Here is a 14,040-nt window from a genome sequence, read left to right on the forward strand (position 1 = left end):
TACGTTTTACAAACCGAAAATATTAGTTCATGTATAGATAATGCTACTAGCTCGAGTATACAATGTCAGACTGTAGTAGTTATTCGGCGGAGATTCAAAGTGTCCCTCCTGTTCACAAACAAAAAGGGAGTGTGTTAATGAAGGCCTTTCAGTTTTATACATACAAATTCACACCTGCAGTCAACCTTGCGTCTCAGTCGGAACCGCCCCTATACTCCTTCCTATTTTACAATTTCGTAAATGCGGTCGTAATCCCGCCACTCATGTCAACTAGTGTGCTCTTATTTCTCACCCATGCCTCAATCCCTCTCCGCCCATTTTCAACTCCGACACCGCTATGCTTCCAGCCTCCAACACTCATCTCCGCCGGGCTTTCTCCCCACGAATTGATCCACGTAATCCCCGCCTCCAGCTGCGCAATAACTTTATGCGCCATATTGAGATTCGGCGTGAAGACACCCGCCGCCAGGCCCAAGGGCGTTTCGTTGGCCCTCCTCACAGCCTCCTCGACCGTGTCGTACGTGAGGATAGACATGACAGGACCGAAGATCTCCTCCTGGACAATCTTCATGTCGTCCGTACAGTCTGTGAAAACCGTCGGCGCAACCCAGTAGCCCTTCCGCAGATGTTCAGGAACACGCGGCTGCTCCAGGCCGCCGTAGAGGAGCTTGGCTCTATCCTGCTCGATGCCATGGCGGATGTAGCTGGTGACTTTCTCGAAATGGACGGCCGATACGAGGGGACCGAAGTTGGTGCTGGGGTCCATGAGGGGTCCCGCACGGACATACTTCATTTTATCCAGCAAGCTGGTTTCGAAGGCCGATTTGAGGCTTCTGGGAACGAAGACGCGGGTGCCGTTCGTGCATACCTGGCCCGTACTGAAAAAGTTGGCCATCATAGAGCCGTCAACGGCGTTCTCAATGTCCGCGTCTGGAAGGATTATCAGCGGGCTTTTCCCGCCCAGTTCCATCGTTACATATTTCATGGCACCGGCAGCGGAGCCGGCGACCTTCTTCCCTGTCGACACTTGGCCCGTGAAGGAGACTTTGGCGATGGTGGGGTGAGCGGTGAGGTATGCACCCACCTCCCCAGCGCCGTAGACGACATTGAAGACGCCAGGGGGTACGCCCGCTTCTGTGTATATTTGTGCGAGAATAAGGCCATGAAGAGGAGTGTATTCGCTGGGTTTATAGACCATGGTGTTCCCTGCAGCGAGACAGGGGCCGGATTTCCATAAAGCGCTAGAGAACAACAGCAGAAAGAAAGGAAAAGAAAGCCTAAATTAGAATATTTTGAATTGTTTTCAAACGGGTTCTTGTCTGCTTAGTCTTCTCCTTACATTTGAATAGGATAATTCCACGCGCCAATTCCAGCACAGACACCCAAGGCTTCTTTCTTCGTATATACCCAGGCATCGTCCCGTAGCTGGGTAGTTTCGCCGTTCAACCCTCCTCCGCCAACCAGGTTTGCAAAATATTCAAGCACATCCGCCCCAGTAACGACGTCTACCGTGCTTGTCTCCGAGAATGGTTTGCCCGTATCTTGTGTTTCGACCTTGGCGATCTCATCATTTCGAGCGCGGAGTATTTGGGCTGCACGCAGGAGCACCCTGGTTCTTACAGCAGGCGGAGTCTGGGACCAGGCAGGGAAAGCCCTCCTGGCTGAATCGATGGCCGCATCAATGTCTCTATTTGACGAAACTTCCACATCTGCGAGAACTGAGGCGTTGGAGGGGTCAATGGACTGGAAATGCTTGCCGGAGCTTGACTGCTGGACTTTTCCGTCGAAGTATAGACGTTGTGAAGTGTAGTGAGAGGAGGACATCTTTTCAGAAGGGACCCCCAACACAGGTGGTCGCTCTGAAATTCTAAAAGTATGTTAGCTTAATGGGAAGAACTCCAAGTTGTTTTGTGTTTTCTTCCGCTCGTTACAGCAACCATACAATGGGCACCGAAATTGAAGGCTTTGAGGAAAATCATATGGCGGGTACGGCTTGATAGTCACGTGAAATGACGTAGACGATTGTGCTTTTGGGAGCACAAACATGATGCCGAAAAGGGGAACACTCTGCAGATGTGTTTTAATGTAGGTGAGCATGAAATCTATTTCTTTTATTTTCGGTCTCTCTGTCTTCTCAATTCCTTATTTCTGAGTACATTAACAGCTGCTCCGTGACAATCTGCAGTGTCTCATTGTTGTAGGGTAGTTCTGTAGTGCAAAAGGGGCTTTTAATCCGGTACTGGGCTAGCTCATCACATGTATTCCCTTGTTGTGGATGAACAGTTTCCCACATCCTTCTTCTTAGGTAAGGTTTTGGGGGAGATAATAATAATAATAATAATAATAATAATAATAATAACAAATTTATTGTTCAAAGAATGATTCAATTTGGGACCTAAATATGTGGTGTTATATACTGACCAATTCGTGCATTGGAGAAAATTGAACGATATTATAATATAGGTTGCAAAGGCCGTGTCTGCGAGAAAGAGAGCAAATGAGGAGGAATGTCATAACAGAGGTAGAAAAAGCATTAACGTTTATAATAAATCCAAGGAGGTGTGGTGGGTATTAGCATGATGGCATCCTTGCGGACATAACACGGTGCCTAGGGAGTGGTCTCCTTATTCCGCTTCTCAATAATACATGGCCAGTTATGCGGAACCACAGTGAAGTAAGCCTTCCACGTCCATTCTTGCTTTGGGTCAATTTGTCGGATATTATAGTCTCGCACGAGCGCTGCGCAAATTTTGTACAACTCGATTCGCGCCAGGTGCTGCCCAGGACAGGAGGCATAGCCCATCCCCCACTGTTTTTGGTAAGCGATGTATGTTAGCTGGGGAGATTTTGTCATGGATGCCGGATGGGGGATACTGAATTACTTACGGGAATATAATATTTCGTAAGACGCGCCGCATCCTCACCCAGCCACCTATCGGGATTGAATTCACCAGCATCCGGGCCCCAAATCTCCTTCGAATAATGCATAACCCAGATGCTAACAGAGACAACGGTTCCCTGGGGGATAGTTCGATCACCAATTGTCAAGCCGCCCTCGGGTGCAATGCGCGGTAGGCCCATTGGCGCAGGTCCGAATATGCGAAGCGTCTCTTTAATACACGCTTGCAAAAAAGGCAACTTCTGCGCATCCATGTAGCTGATGACAGGGTCCTTAAGGCCGGCGGCGTCGATCTCCGCCCTCGCGCGGTCCCAGGCATTTTGGATGGCGGATCATATAGTACACGAATGCCTGCAGCCCAGATGAGACGGTTTCATTGCCAGCCGCGACAGCGTTAAATGCGGCGCTATGGATCTCATGCAGCTTCATGCGATCGGGGTGCTGATTGAGCATACGGAACCAGTGGGCGACGGCATCTATTCGCGCATCAGGGTTCTTCTGGCGCTCCTTGATAGCCGTCATAGCTGTGTCAATAAGGTGGCCCCATGGCGTGATATTCAGCCAGGTGATGACTGGGTTGCTGAGGAAGAGAACATGGAACCAGCGGAAGTAGCCGGCAACAGAGACGTAGGCCGTCTGCGGCGTAGCGTTGGCAATAGTGTTGTTGATATCGCGACCCTCGCGTAAGAAACCAAATTGTTTAGAGAATACAGCGTCGCCTACGATGTCTGAGGTTGCGAAGGTAAAATATTTACCCAGATCGATTGGCTCGCCGGAGGAAGCAAACTTGTCCAGCCATCCCAGCAGGAGCTTGATGGTTTCGCTGATGCTGGGCTCGTTTATGAGTAGGTTGGAGAGAGTGTAGGCAGGCGCAAGATGCTTGGACAACTCCAATTTCACTTTGGGGTCCGTAGCGGACATGGGGTTCTCGAAACGGCCATCTGGGAAGGCTATGATCTTGTACCATTTATCCTTATGAAGCATCGTTCCCAAGATCTTTCTGACGGCATCGGGATGGCTGACGCTGACCTCATTGGGCGCCACACGAACAAAATGACCTATTTTGGTGCCGCTTCGATTAACAACACATGTTGTATAAGGACAGTTACCAGAAAAGTTAAAGATCAAGTACACATACCATGTTGATTGTGTAACCGAATGAGTTCCAGATTTTGGTCCCCCTTGAGGATACGATGGATATGCCATAGCCGAGTGAAGCTGGCTGCAAACGGTCCCGGAACGTCACTTATCGGGGAAAGGTAACGACGCCAGATACAGAGCGTCAGAACAGCAACGGCAAACAGGCCAGCAAGCTGCGGCCCGCCCAAGCCCGTGAACTCCTTCAACCCTGCCATGACTTCCAGATATTGCACTAGGGTCGGTTTCAAATTTATGGGCTTGAAAAACTCAGGGAATCTCGGCATCAAGAATCGCTGTCGTTTACCCACAGAAACTTCGCGACTCGCCGTTGAAGATTGTTGTTGAGTCCCATATGGAGTTCATGGCAACTCCATCCTGGGAATTGTGATAACTCTCCTCGTGCAAAATTAGTTCGCATTCTTCAGAAGACAGTTTTGCGCCGTCCAGGTGGCGGCCGCATTAGTGCCCCTTGAGCCGTGGCCGGCTTCCCTCCCCAAGCGAGGCTTCTCTTGAGGAGCAAGCATCCCGTCAGAGGTGATTGATCTTGTTCCCCTTTTTAGTCTGTCAAACAGGCTCTCCCGTGAATATTTTGCACAATGGTATTGGCGGCAAGCCACATGGCCCATTAGACGGGTCATTCGAAACCCCCAACCGCTGATAGGAGAGTTTTGGTGGCTGCCCCATGTTACAGGCCAATTGGAAATACACCCTTCGTCCCGAACCTGAGCTGTGCGCTTAACTATGCCCTTTTCTCGTGCTAAAGCTCGTTCCCAGCCGTTGATAGATCAAAATTTCCTGGACGCAAAGAAATGGCGTGCATTGATTGGCCAGACGTCGAATCCCGCTCTGTCGTCGGACTTCTTCCCGGGAGTGTGGAGCAGTGGATCCGCCATTGTGGATGCGACGGGACCCAACGAAGAGCGTTCGTCCTGCTCCGCATCGGTGACAGCAACCATTGGCACTTCTACTTTTAGTCAGACGTCAGCCCAATCAGTTCAAACACTGACTGGCTGAAGGAATCAATCCTCTCACCGATATGCGAGGGATAACCAAAAACACATAAAAACTTGAAGGCTTCCAAACTACCGTGCCCGTTCAGCTGGGAAGCACAAATGCCAACAGCCTAACGTACCGCTCGGGGCAATTTCCAGACTCGGCCGTTTTCTTAGCGGTTTGGTGGGTTGGATCAACCCGGAAGCTGAAACATCAAACTGCTGGAGCCCACTAGCGAACCCTGCATGGTAAGGGATGGGCGCAGAATCGCATCTCTTCCCGGTGGGCCGCGAAGAGTGTTAGGGCACCTGAGCTGATGAAGGGACTAAAAACAAAAAGACCAACTGCTTCAAAAGGGGCGCCAAGGCCTACCCATCCCATTGTATATCGCACGTATTTCGCCTACTATGTTCTCGGAAGCAAGGTGTGCTTTTGCTAGATCACCTGTCAGACGAACGGGAGACGACTTAATGTGGGTCCATAAACGGTCGTCAAGGGTTTAAAATTTTAGACCTGTAAATTTTCAATGTATCCGCTTGGGGAGTTGGGGATGATTCCTCAGTACCGTGAACCCGTATATATCCTTCCACGAATACTGTCCTTCAATCTGGAGCTAAAATACACTGATAACACAGTCGGTGTTTTTCATGATCCGTTTATATGGGTTCCCGTTATACTGAGGGAAGGCGTTTTGACAATGCTTGGATGACAAGCAGCTTTTTCGAAGCAGAGTGCATCCCGTTGTCTCGTAATCTGTATACACAGTCGAGATCACCCAGGTCAACGCTGACAGAGTCAGGCCGTCAATGCGCTAAAGAGTCTAAGCAGTGGAGTTCTGGTCCGGGATTCCATTCACATCCCGCTCGCCGGCCAAAGTCTTTAGGAATGATGGCAATATTCCAAACACCGTAAAAAGGACCAGACCGCGATCAAAAATTCAAAATGTGATGGATTGCCTTATGGCTATCCAAATTCCCGTTTTGATCGACAGTCAATCCTTGCGCGGGTTGACTCTGCCACAGTAGCTAAAAGCCTCTGCTGCTATCCACTTTGGTCGCGCCACCTACAGTATCGAGACGGGAAGGCTTTTCTGTTCTTCCTGTCTATGCAGTGTTTCCCCTATCATCCCTCGTTTTGCTCAGAGGACAACCCTGTTGAAGGTTTTGCAGCTGCCTATATATAGGGAACCGTCCTAGAAAGCGGATTCGTGCTCAACGACCGCGGGCAGTCGTGTTTCCCTTCCTTTTTTTCCCCACCCCGTTCTAGATGTGGCTTCCAAACCTCACTACCAAGAAAGCATCTGTTGAAACAAATTGAAGCGTTTGCAACGCATTTGTCAACATGGAGGGCCTTCCACCGCCGTCCAAAGCACCACCTTTCCCTATCGTAACAGCTGAGCAGAGGTCAGTTCTGGGAGTTGCAATTGCCTTCGCCATCATTCCGGCACTGGCGGTTATGTTGCGTATGCTTGCTCGACACTTTGCGAACAGATCATTGGATGCAAGTGACTATTATATTATCGTCGCATGTGTGAGTTTGTGGTCCGATTCGTCTCATTAGTTATCCTTCCCATCTCCCACTAACCGAATGGCAGATATTTGCGGTAGCTTTGGAGTCCATCAGTATCACCGGTAGGTAGTGGGCAAAAACCACCACCCTTAGAGCACCCAACATCCATGCCTCAATGTATGGCACGGCAGCTGTAGGAGCCACTTTCTGACGTGCACGAGCTGTAGGCGTCATCCAGTGTGGCATTGGATATGGACACACAGTACAAGTGATCCAGGAATACGGACTCGAACCCATCACAAAGCTTCTAAAGGTAAGCAATTCTTGAAGAAAGCTTATAGTTCCGTCGAACACCATTCATTTAATATGGATAAGGACTATAAGCTCCATATCACTAACACATCTGCATCCAGCTACTCATCCCGCTCCAATTCCTCTGGGTTCTCAGTCTAAGTTTCTGCAAAGTGTCCATCCTCATGCTTTACTCCAAGGTATTCCCTGTACGGACTGTTATCTGGGTAGGAAGAGGCGCCATGGTGTTCATCGCTGCATGGGCAATCGCGACCATTGTCGCAGGCTGTGTCATTTGCCGTCCCTTCGCCTTTAACTGGGACCAGACAATCCCCGGTGGAAAATGTGGTGACCAGGTCCTCTCCTTCACCATTACCGGTGTCTTTAACCTTGTCACCGACATCTTGGTGTTGTGCCTCCCCTTACCATACCTGGCTAAGCTGCAGATGCAGTTGTATAAAAAACTGGTCCTGATTGGCGTGTTCAGCATTGGTCTTCTGTATGCTTCCTCCCCCCTCAGAGTCAACCAGTTCGAATGGAATGGGAGGATTATTTTGTAGCAAAACGTTACTTACCATCTGTTCAACCAACCCCACAGAACCTGCGTCGTCAGTGCTGTCCGCATCCACACACTTTCCTCTATGGACTTCGCAGATATTACCTACTCCATTCCCCCAGCAAACATCTTCTCCGGCCTCGAACCCAGCGTAGCTGTCACCCTATCCTGCATCCCGCTCTTACGGCCTCTGTTACAGCGCCCCAAGTATGGTTCCGGCAGCAGCACAAGCTACCCTGCCAATTCCACGGGCGCGTCGAAAAATAGCGGGCCCGGTGGTGGCGGCGGCTTCGAACAACTGAATGATAACAGCTCGCAGTATCAGCTGAGGCCGGTTGCGGGCAAACATTTCGCTGCGGTCAGTTCCTCGAAAAAGCCTGCGTCCAGCGGGCATGACAGTAGCGATCTAGAGAGCAATGAGGTGGGCGGCATTACTGTCCACGAACATTGGCACGTGGCGACTGAAAGATAGGCAAGCAAGCCTTGGGCTGGAATTCAAGTGGGCAAAACAAGTCAGCGTTTTGAAAAAAAGATAGAAATAACACAAGGTAGCCTCAGCATGATATGACTTTTGTCTTCATTTTTAGCTTCTGAGATGGTTTTTTGCTTCGGATTGGTTGTATTGAATGCACCCTTTTAGTTTTTATATTCTTCATTAAGATAACTAGAGCAGAGCCTTCTTGTGTCGTTTTATAGAAAAGAAATATATGTTCTTAACAGAGGCGTTCTGGGAATAGAGGCCAGGAATAACAGGAATATTTGATCGTCATAAAGTAACCAGCCCAAAGTTTTCTGCTCTTCTTCTAATATTTGAAGAAACATAAAAAATAGTTTTTTCTTCTCTTTCTTTTTTCGTTTTGGTGGGTCTTGAAGGTCCTACCATGCGGGTTGGTTTCATAAAATTGAAATGTCCTATTTGGATGGATATGATTGATGATGGCCCAGCGAGGATCACTTCGAAAAAACACTTCTCTTCTTTCGGCTCCTGGTGTTATCTTAAATTGGAATCTCATCAATTCATGCAGATATATGAAAATGAAAAAAAATAAATAAATAAATAAATAAATAAAAAAAAATCAATGACTAGATCAATCAACTCCTGATCCAACTCACCTTTTCACCGGCAGCGGCAAGGGACGATTCCGCCCACAGACAAACCACATTTATTTTGTTCCTCGACATCGGTGACACGCGAGGGTGCTATGGCTGGAGTTGTTCATCGATGATAAGTTGAACTGTTCCCTCTGGCCTGGTTCCTGGTGCCGCCATCGATGTCATCATGCAGCGCCGAGTCACTGTCCAAACCAACAAAAGGCAGACAAGGGATCCATCCGCCTTCCCAGTTAGGCTTTAGGGCTGGTTGGCGCCGAGACGGGGTTCGACGAAGTCACCAAGGCAGCTCGAATTATTGGCTGGGACACAGCTGAGCGTCAGAGGGTTGAGGAATTGGATTCGGTAGACCGTAACCGTAGAGGGCGAGGGTTGAGACACCAAAAAAAAAAAAAAAAAAAAGCAACCCTCAAGCTGATCGGTCCGGGCACGGAGAACTTGCTCCAGCACTCGAATCCCGGCGGAACCGATGCTGGACCATTGAGGCAGTCCGCCTTCCCACCGCATCTACAATCAATTGTTGGCGACAGGAAAACCGCCGCAACTTCGATTTACATGCGTTTGCTGCCGTTTGAGGATAGACTGCGTGCCCGTATATTTCTACGTTTGAACCCACCTGGTTGTTGTCATTGATGTACTGTACAGGGTAGAATTCCGCTCCCCGGCTTGTCATTGACAGATCGCCCACCTTGGATGGCATCTTTGCCGGTGTCAACATCGACTCAGTAAGGCACTGCAAACACTGTTCGTTTTTTGATTGCTGCTTTGACCTTGGTTCTCTTCGCGTTTTCTCTCCGTACTCGAGCATCGAAACCGTTCAACAACGCTTCCGTCGTCTCCGTGCCCGAAAAACCTGTTCAACACGAGTCCAAAAGGTAGAGTAGGGTTATATATATATATATATATATATATTGGAAGAACATAGAACAAAGAAAACATGGCAACTACAGATCATCTGTCTGCAGCTGATGTCGACAGCTACGACTATGTTATCGTCGGCGGAGGAACAGCTGGCTGTGTCATCGCCAGCAGGCTGGCAGAATATCTCCCACGCATGAGGATCCTCGTCATCGAAGCGGGGCCCAGCGACTACAAGAACGACAGAATCCTGATCCTCAAGGACTGGCTCAGCTTGCTAGGCTCTCAGGAGTTCGACTATGACTACGGGACGGTAGAACAACCGATGGGTATGTCTATATCTGTTTACGATCCAGCAATTTTGACCCGCGTTTCCTCCCCGGGCCTTCAGGTTGCCATCACGATTATGTGAAACCGTTTTCCCTCCGTGAGCTCCTTTCTCTATCAGTGTCATTCACTGCCTATATTATTACCTTCTCACCTTCCTCCTTTTGCTATCTGTAGGCAATAGTTCTATCCGTCATTCCCGCGCCAAAGTCCTTGGTGGCTGCTCCAGCCATAACACCCTCATCTCGTTCCGGATTTTCGAGTATGACTGCAAGCTTTGGGAAAGTATGGGCTGCAAAGGCTGGGACTTTGAAACCTTCACCCGCCTTGCGGACAACCTGCGGAACACCATCCAGCCCGTGCACCTCCGACACCGCAACCAGCTTTGCAAGGATTGGGTAGAATCTTGCTCCTCCGCTCTCAATATCCCGGTGATCGAAGACTTCAACAAGGAAATTCGTGAAAACGGCAAATTGACAGAGTGCGTGGGCTTCTTCTCTATTGCATACAACCCTGAGGATGGCCGCAGGAGCAGTGCGAGTGTCGCCTACATCCATCCCGTCCTCTGCGGAGACGAGAAGCGTCCGAATTTGACCATTTTAACGAACGCTTGGGTCTCGCGCGTCAATGTCAAAGACGATACCGTGACAGGAATCAACCTGACTCTCAAATGCGGAGAAAAACTCACCGTCAATGCCAAGCGGGAGACCATCCTCTGTGCTGGATCAGTCGATACCCCACGCCTTCTACTTTTATCCGGCATTGGACCTCAGGAACAACTCTCCTCCCTGTCCATTCCTGTCGTCAAGGATATCCCAGGCGTCGGTGAGAACCTCCTCGACCACCCGGAAAGCATCATAATCTGGGAACTCAACAAACCCGTGCCCCCAAACCAAACAACAATGGACTCCGATGCCGGCGTCTTCCTCCGCCGCGAGGCCCCCAATGCCGCCGGCTTCGACGGCGACGCCGCAGACGTAATGATGCACTGCTACCAAATCCCCTTCTGCGTCAACACCTCCAGGCTCGGCTACGACGTCCCCATGAACGCCTTCTGCATGACTCCCAACATCCCCCGTCCCCGCTCCCGCGGGCGCCTCTACCTCACCTCCGCCGACCCAGCCGTGAAACCAGCCCTCGACTTCCGCTACTTCACCGACCCAGAAGGTTACGACGCCGCCACGATCGTCGCCGGCTTCAAAGCCGCCCGCAAAGTCGCGCAGCAAGCTCCCTTCAAGGACTGGATAAAGCGTGAAGTCGCGCCGGGCCCTGACCTCACGACCGACGAGGAATTGAGCGAGTACGGGCGGCGTGCGGCGCATACCGTCTACCACCCGGCGGGCACGACGAAAATGGGGGATGTGGTGAACGATCCGTATGCGGTTGTTGATTCGCAGTTGAAAGTGAAGGGATTGAGAAGACTGCGTATTGCGGATGCGGGCGTGTTTCCGACCATGCCTACCGTTAACCCGATGGTGACGGTGTTGGCGATTGCGGAGCGGGCGGCGGAGCTTATTGCTGAGGAGGTTGGGTGGAGGAAGGAGACGGCTAGGCTGTAAATTACTATTACTTTTTTTTTTTTTTTAATTTGCTTTATTTTGATGCTTTCCTTTTCTTTTTTTTTAAAGAACATCTAGAAAATTCAATATAGGTATGTATACAAATCCGCAGCGCCTGATCTCTCTCTACGTACGGACGTCAAGCTGTTTCATCATTCTGGTTTTGTTTGGTATGAGTGGCTAGGGAGATCTTTTTTACCCACGTTTTCTTTACAAGTACAAGCATGCTACACTCGCTACGACCGGCTACATAAGCATAAACATAGTGCATCTACTCAGACGTGGTGTTGGAGAACAACATGAATATAGCAGAATGTAAATAATTGAAGAGTATTAATTCATATTACTGCTAGATATTGCGAGATATTGATATCACCTAGTTATACATCTGTACACATTAGGAAGAAGCTAGCAGGTCACGTTACTGCCCATAAACGGAATTATATAGAGATCATTATCAACTTTGATATTTTGTTTACTGACATGAGTGCTAGCCGCCCCTAAGATTAATATCTATTAGACAATCGGCCAACATGAACCTAAGACACCTTCGAAAAGGAATAGGGGCTGGTTGTACAGTACATCGTCAAATCATCAACCGTCGACGAGCCTTTCCACACTTTTGCAACCAAACCATTATTTACCCCCTTTTTCAACCACATTTACTATACATTCTGACTTAGCCCAATCTTGCCCGTGTCACCAGCCTCTCCAGCCTGGGATAATAGTTACATCGACAATACTTGTGCTGTGCTTATGAATGCAACTCCTCTGATATGTGGTCAGACAGTCGTTGCCCACACCTGCAGGCCTTTTCATGCCAACCTCCATCCCGCGAACCCTCCCGAACGCTCACCGGACACCTGGCGGTTAAGTATCATTCCCCTTGCCCACACTGAGTTTTCTTTTAATCCTAAGCAAACAAGCAAGCCAGCTGGCACAAAATGCAGGTACTTTGTGCAAGTACACCACAGCCGGCTCCATTGATACCACAGGCAGAGAGCCACAGTAACTCAAACTGGTTCGATTCTAGTTCCAAATCAACTGCAACTATTAGCTCCTGCTGCTGCCCTCAAACCAGTTTGTATTGCTACATGCTCTTTCTCCCTCTTTTTTTTTTTTTGCGTCTGTCTCAAAGAGCTCGACGGGAACGTACATTAGCCTGTGCACAGTACACACCCGGCACAAATGGGGTGGTACTCCTGTGCACTTGGGCTTTTGTTCCTGGATCCTCATTCCGTATCTGGAAGTGGCTGGAGCAGCCAGTGAGCAAAATATCAGGTATTTATTATTTTTCGAATTGCGATTGACGTTTTGCACCACTTCGACTGGCCCTATACTGGAGGATTTTGAATAGGGGAGTGCGACGACGTCGTCTCTTCGTCTTCTCGAGATGGTGGCAGAGTTGCACGCAGCATGGCTTGTAGACCCTTGACGGAGGCAAGGGAGTTTCAGGATTCCACACCCCCTATCCAAGCATATCACGGCCATATGCTGTTAACAAGAAGCATCCATACGTGAACAGAGACCGGAAAAATCTATATAAGGCTCTTCGCCCACCTCCCAACTGCTCTTCTCTTCTCGTCCCCAGGCCCACAGCAAAGCAAAGCATCCTGTCCTTAACAATATCAAGTCCACAATACCTGACTCTCATTCATATCGCTCTTCCCCCCTCCAAAAAACATCAAGCAAATCACCAAATACCCTTTCCACTCTTTCCGCCAGCATTATCCCTCCCCTCCAATCTCTACAATCTCCCGCATAACAGGTCACTACACAACAATAACATCCAAAATGCAGCTCCAACTTTTCCTCTCCGCTTTTGCTTTCATCGGCACCATCGTCAGCGCCGTCGCTGTCCCACCCCACAGGGGTGAAGACGGTGCCCCGCTCGTCGTCCGCGCGGATGGCAGCGGCAACTGTAACTCCGTCCCTCAGTGTTGCCAGAACACCCACTCCAGCCAAGACAAGTCCGTCATCCAAGGACTGAAGATCTTTGGTCTGGATAAGGAAGCGCAGAAGTCGAAGGGCAGCGTTGGGACTAAGTGTACGTTATCCCTTTACCTTCTTTTATTTATATTTTAATTATTGAAAGGAGGAAAGTTGGCAATACGGCGAAAGAAATAAAAGCTGACTGGCGGGATGCGTTTGTTTTGTTGACTAAATTTAGGCGAGCCGATGGAGGGCGTCTTGAACCTCGGACTGCTTAACGGTTGCAAGGGTACTGCCGTATGCTGCAATAATAATAAGTTTGTGAGTGGTCCCGTTTCCTAGCCATATATATATATATATATATATATATGTGCCTGGAAGTCAAATCATGCGATTATACCATAGAATGGACTAAACCAACAACACACTCGGAAACAGAACGGCCTTGTCTCCCTTGGATGCATCCCCATCACGCTCAGTCTCTAGACGAGAATGCGGTCCTGCGGTCGAAAACAGGAAGCGTCTACGTCAGGAGTTAGAACTCCCATCCATCCATCCAGTCCATCAGCTGGACATTTTCTTCTCCTTCTCCCAACGCCTACTGCTCCCTGTTTTCCCACATCGGATTTGATTTGACGGGAATTGACTTGACCTGATTATTTGATTGTTTCTTTTTTTTTTTTTTTTTTTCAAATTAAATTTCACGAAGATGGGAAAAGGGATAAAACGTGCGTTTGTATGTGTGAGTGTGTGACAAAGAGAGATCGGTCTATTTTTATTTTCCCGCCTGAAACACTTCTTATTTGTTTCTTCCCCCCCCCCCCCCCCAAATTCGTATTCTTCATAACCCAGAGAGATAAAACTGA

General features: G+C 49.1%; 5 protein-coding genes across 5 annotated transcripts; 3 read left to right on the top strand and 2 right to left on the bottom strand.

The window, feature by feature from the left end:
• Window positions 1-226: 226 nt before the first annotated feature.
• On the bottom strand, window positions 227-2,046 carry HCAG_08153 (betaine aldehyde dehydrogenase; the record flags this gene model as incomplete). The annotated part of the gene is made up of 3 exons (XM_001536994.1): window positions 227-1,241; window positions 1,340-1,867; window positions 1,943-2,046. The coding sequence occupies 3 exons, from the start codon at window positions 2,044-2,046 to the stop codon at window positions 227-229; spliced, it is 1,647 nt and encodes a 548-aa protein (XP_001537044.1).
• Window positions 2,047-2,608: 562 nt separating this feature from the next.
• On the bottom strand, window positions 2,609-4,254 carry HCAG_08154 (conserved hypothetical protein; the record flags this gene model as incomplete). Its single annotated transcript, XM_001536995.1, has 4 exons — window positions 2,609-2,809; window positions 2,887-3,199; window positions 3,243-3,957; window positions 4,038-4,254. The coding sequence occupies 4 exons, from the start codon at window positions 4,252-4,254 to the stop codon at window positions 2,609-2,611; spliced, it is 1,446 nt and encodes a 481-aa protein (XP_001537045.1).
• A 2,119-nt stretch (window positions 4,255-6,373) lies between these two features.
• On the top strand, window positions 6,374-7,860 carry HCAG_08155 (predicted protein; the record flags this gene model as incomplete). The annotated part of the gene is made up of 5 exons (XM_001536996.1): window positions 6,374-6,562; window positions 6,627-6,663; window positions 6,769-6,854; window positions 6,955-7,331; window positions 7,431-7,860. The coding sequence occupies 5 exons, from the start codon at window positions 6,374-6,376 to the stop codon at window positions 7,858-7,860; spliced, it is 1,119 nt and encodes a 372-aa protein (XP_001537046.1).
• Window positions 7,861-9,435: 1,575 nt separating this feature from the next.
• Window positions 9,436-11,242, top strand: HCAG_08156 (hypothetical protein; the record flags this gene model as incomplete). The annotated part of the gene is made up of 2 exons (XM_001536997.1): window positions 9,436-9,685; window positions 9,861-11,242. 2 exons carry the CDS (start codon window positions 9,436-9,438, stop codon window positions 11,240-11,242), a joined length of 1,632 nt encoding a protein of 543 aa, XP_001537047.1.
• A 1,794-nt stretch (window positions 11,243-13,036) lies between these two features.
• On the top strand, window positions 13,037-13,660 carry HCAG_08157 (predicted protein; the record flags this gene model as incomplete). The annotated part of the gene is made up of 3 exons (XM_001536998.1): window positions 13,037-13,289; window positions 13,413-13,471; window positions 13,613-13,660. 3 exons carry the CDS (start codon window positions 13,037-13,039, stop codon window positions 13,658-13,660), a joined length of 360 nt encoding a protein of 119 aa, XP_001537048.1.
• Between the last annotated feature and the right edge of the window lie 380 nt (window positions 13,661-14,040).

Source organism: Histoplasma capsulatum, genomic scaffold, assembly GCF_000149585.1.
Source record: "Histoplasma capsulatum NAm1 scaffold_10 genomic scaffold, whole genome shotgun sequence".
Taxonomy (NCBI): domain Eukaryota; kingdom Fungi; phylum Ascomycota; class Eurotiomycetes; order Onygenales; family Ajellomycetaceae; genus Histoplasma; species Histoplasma mississippiense.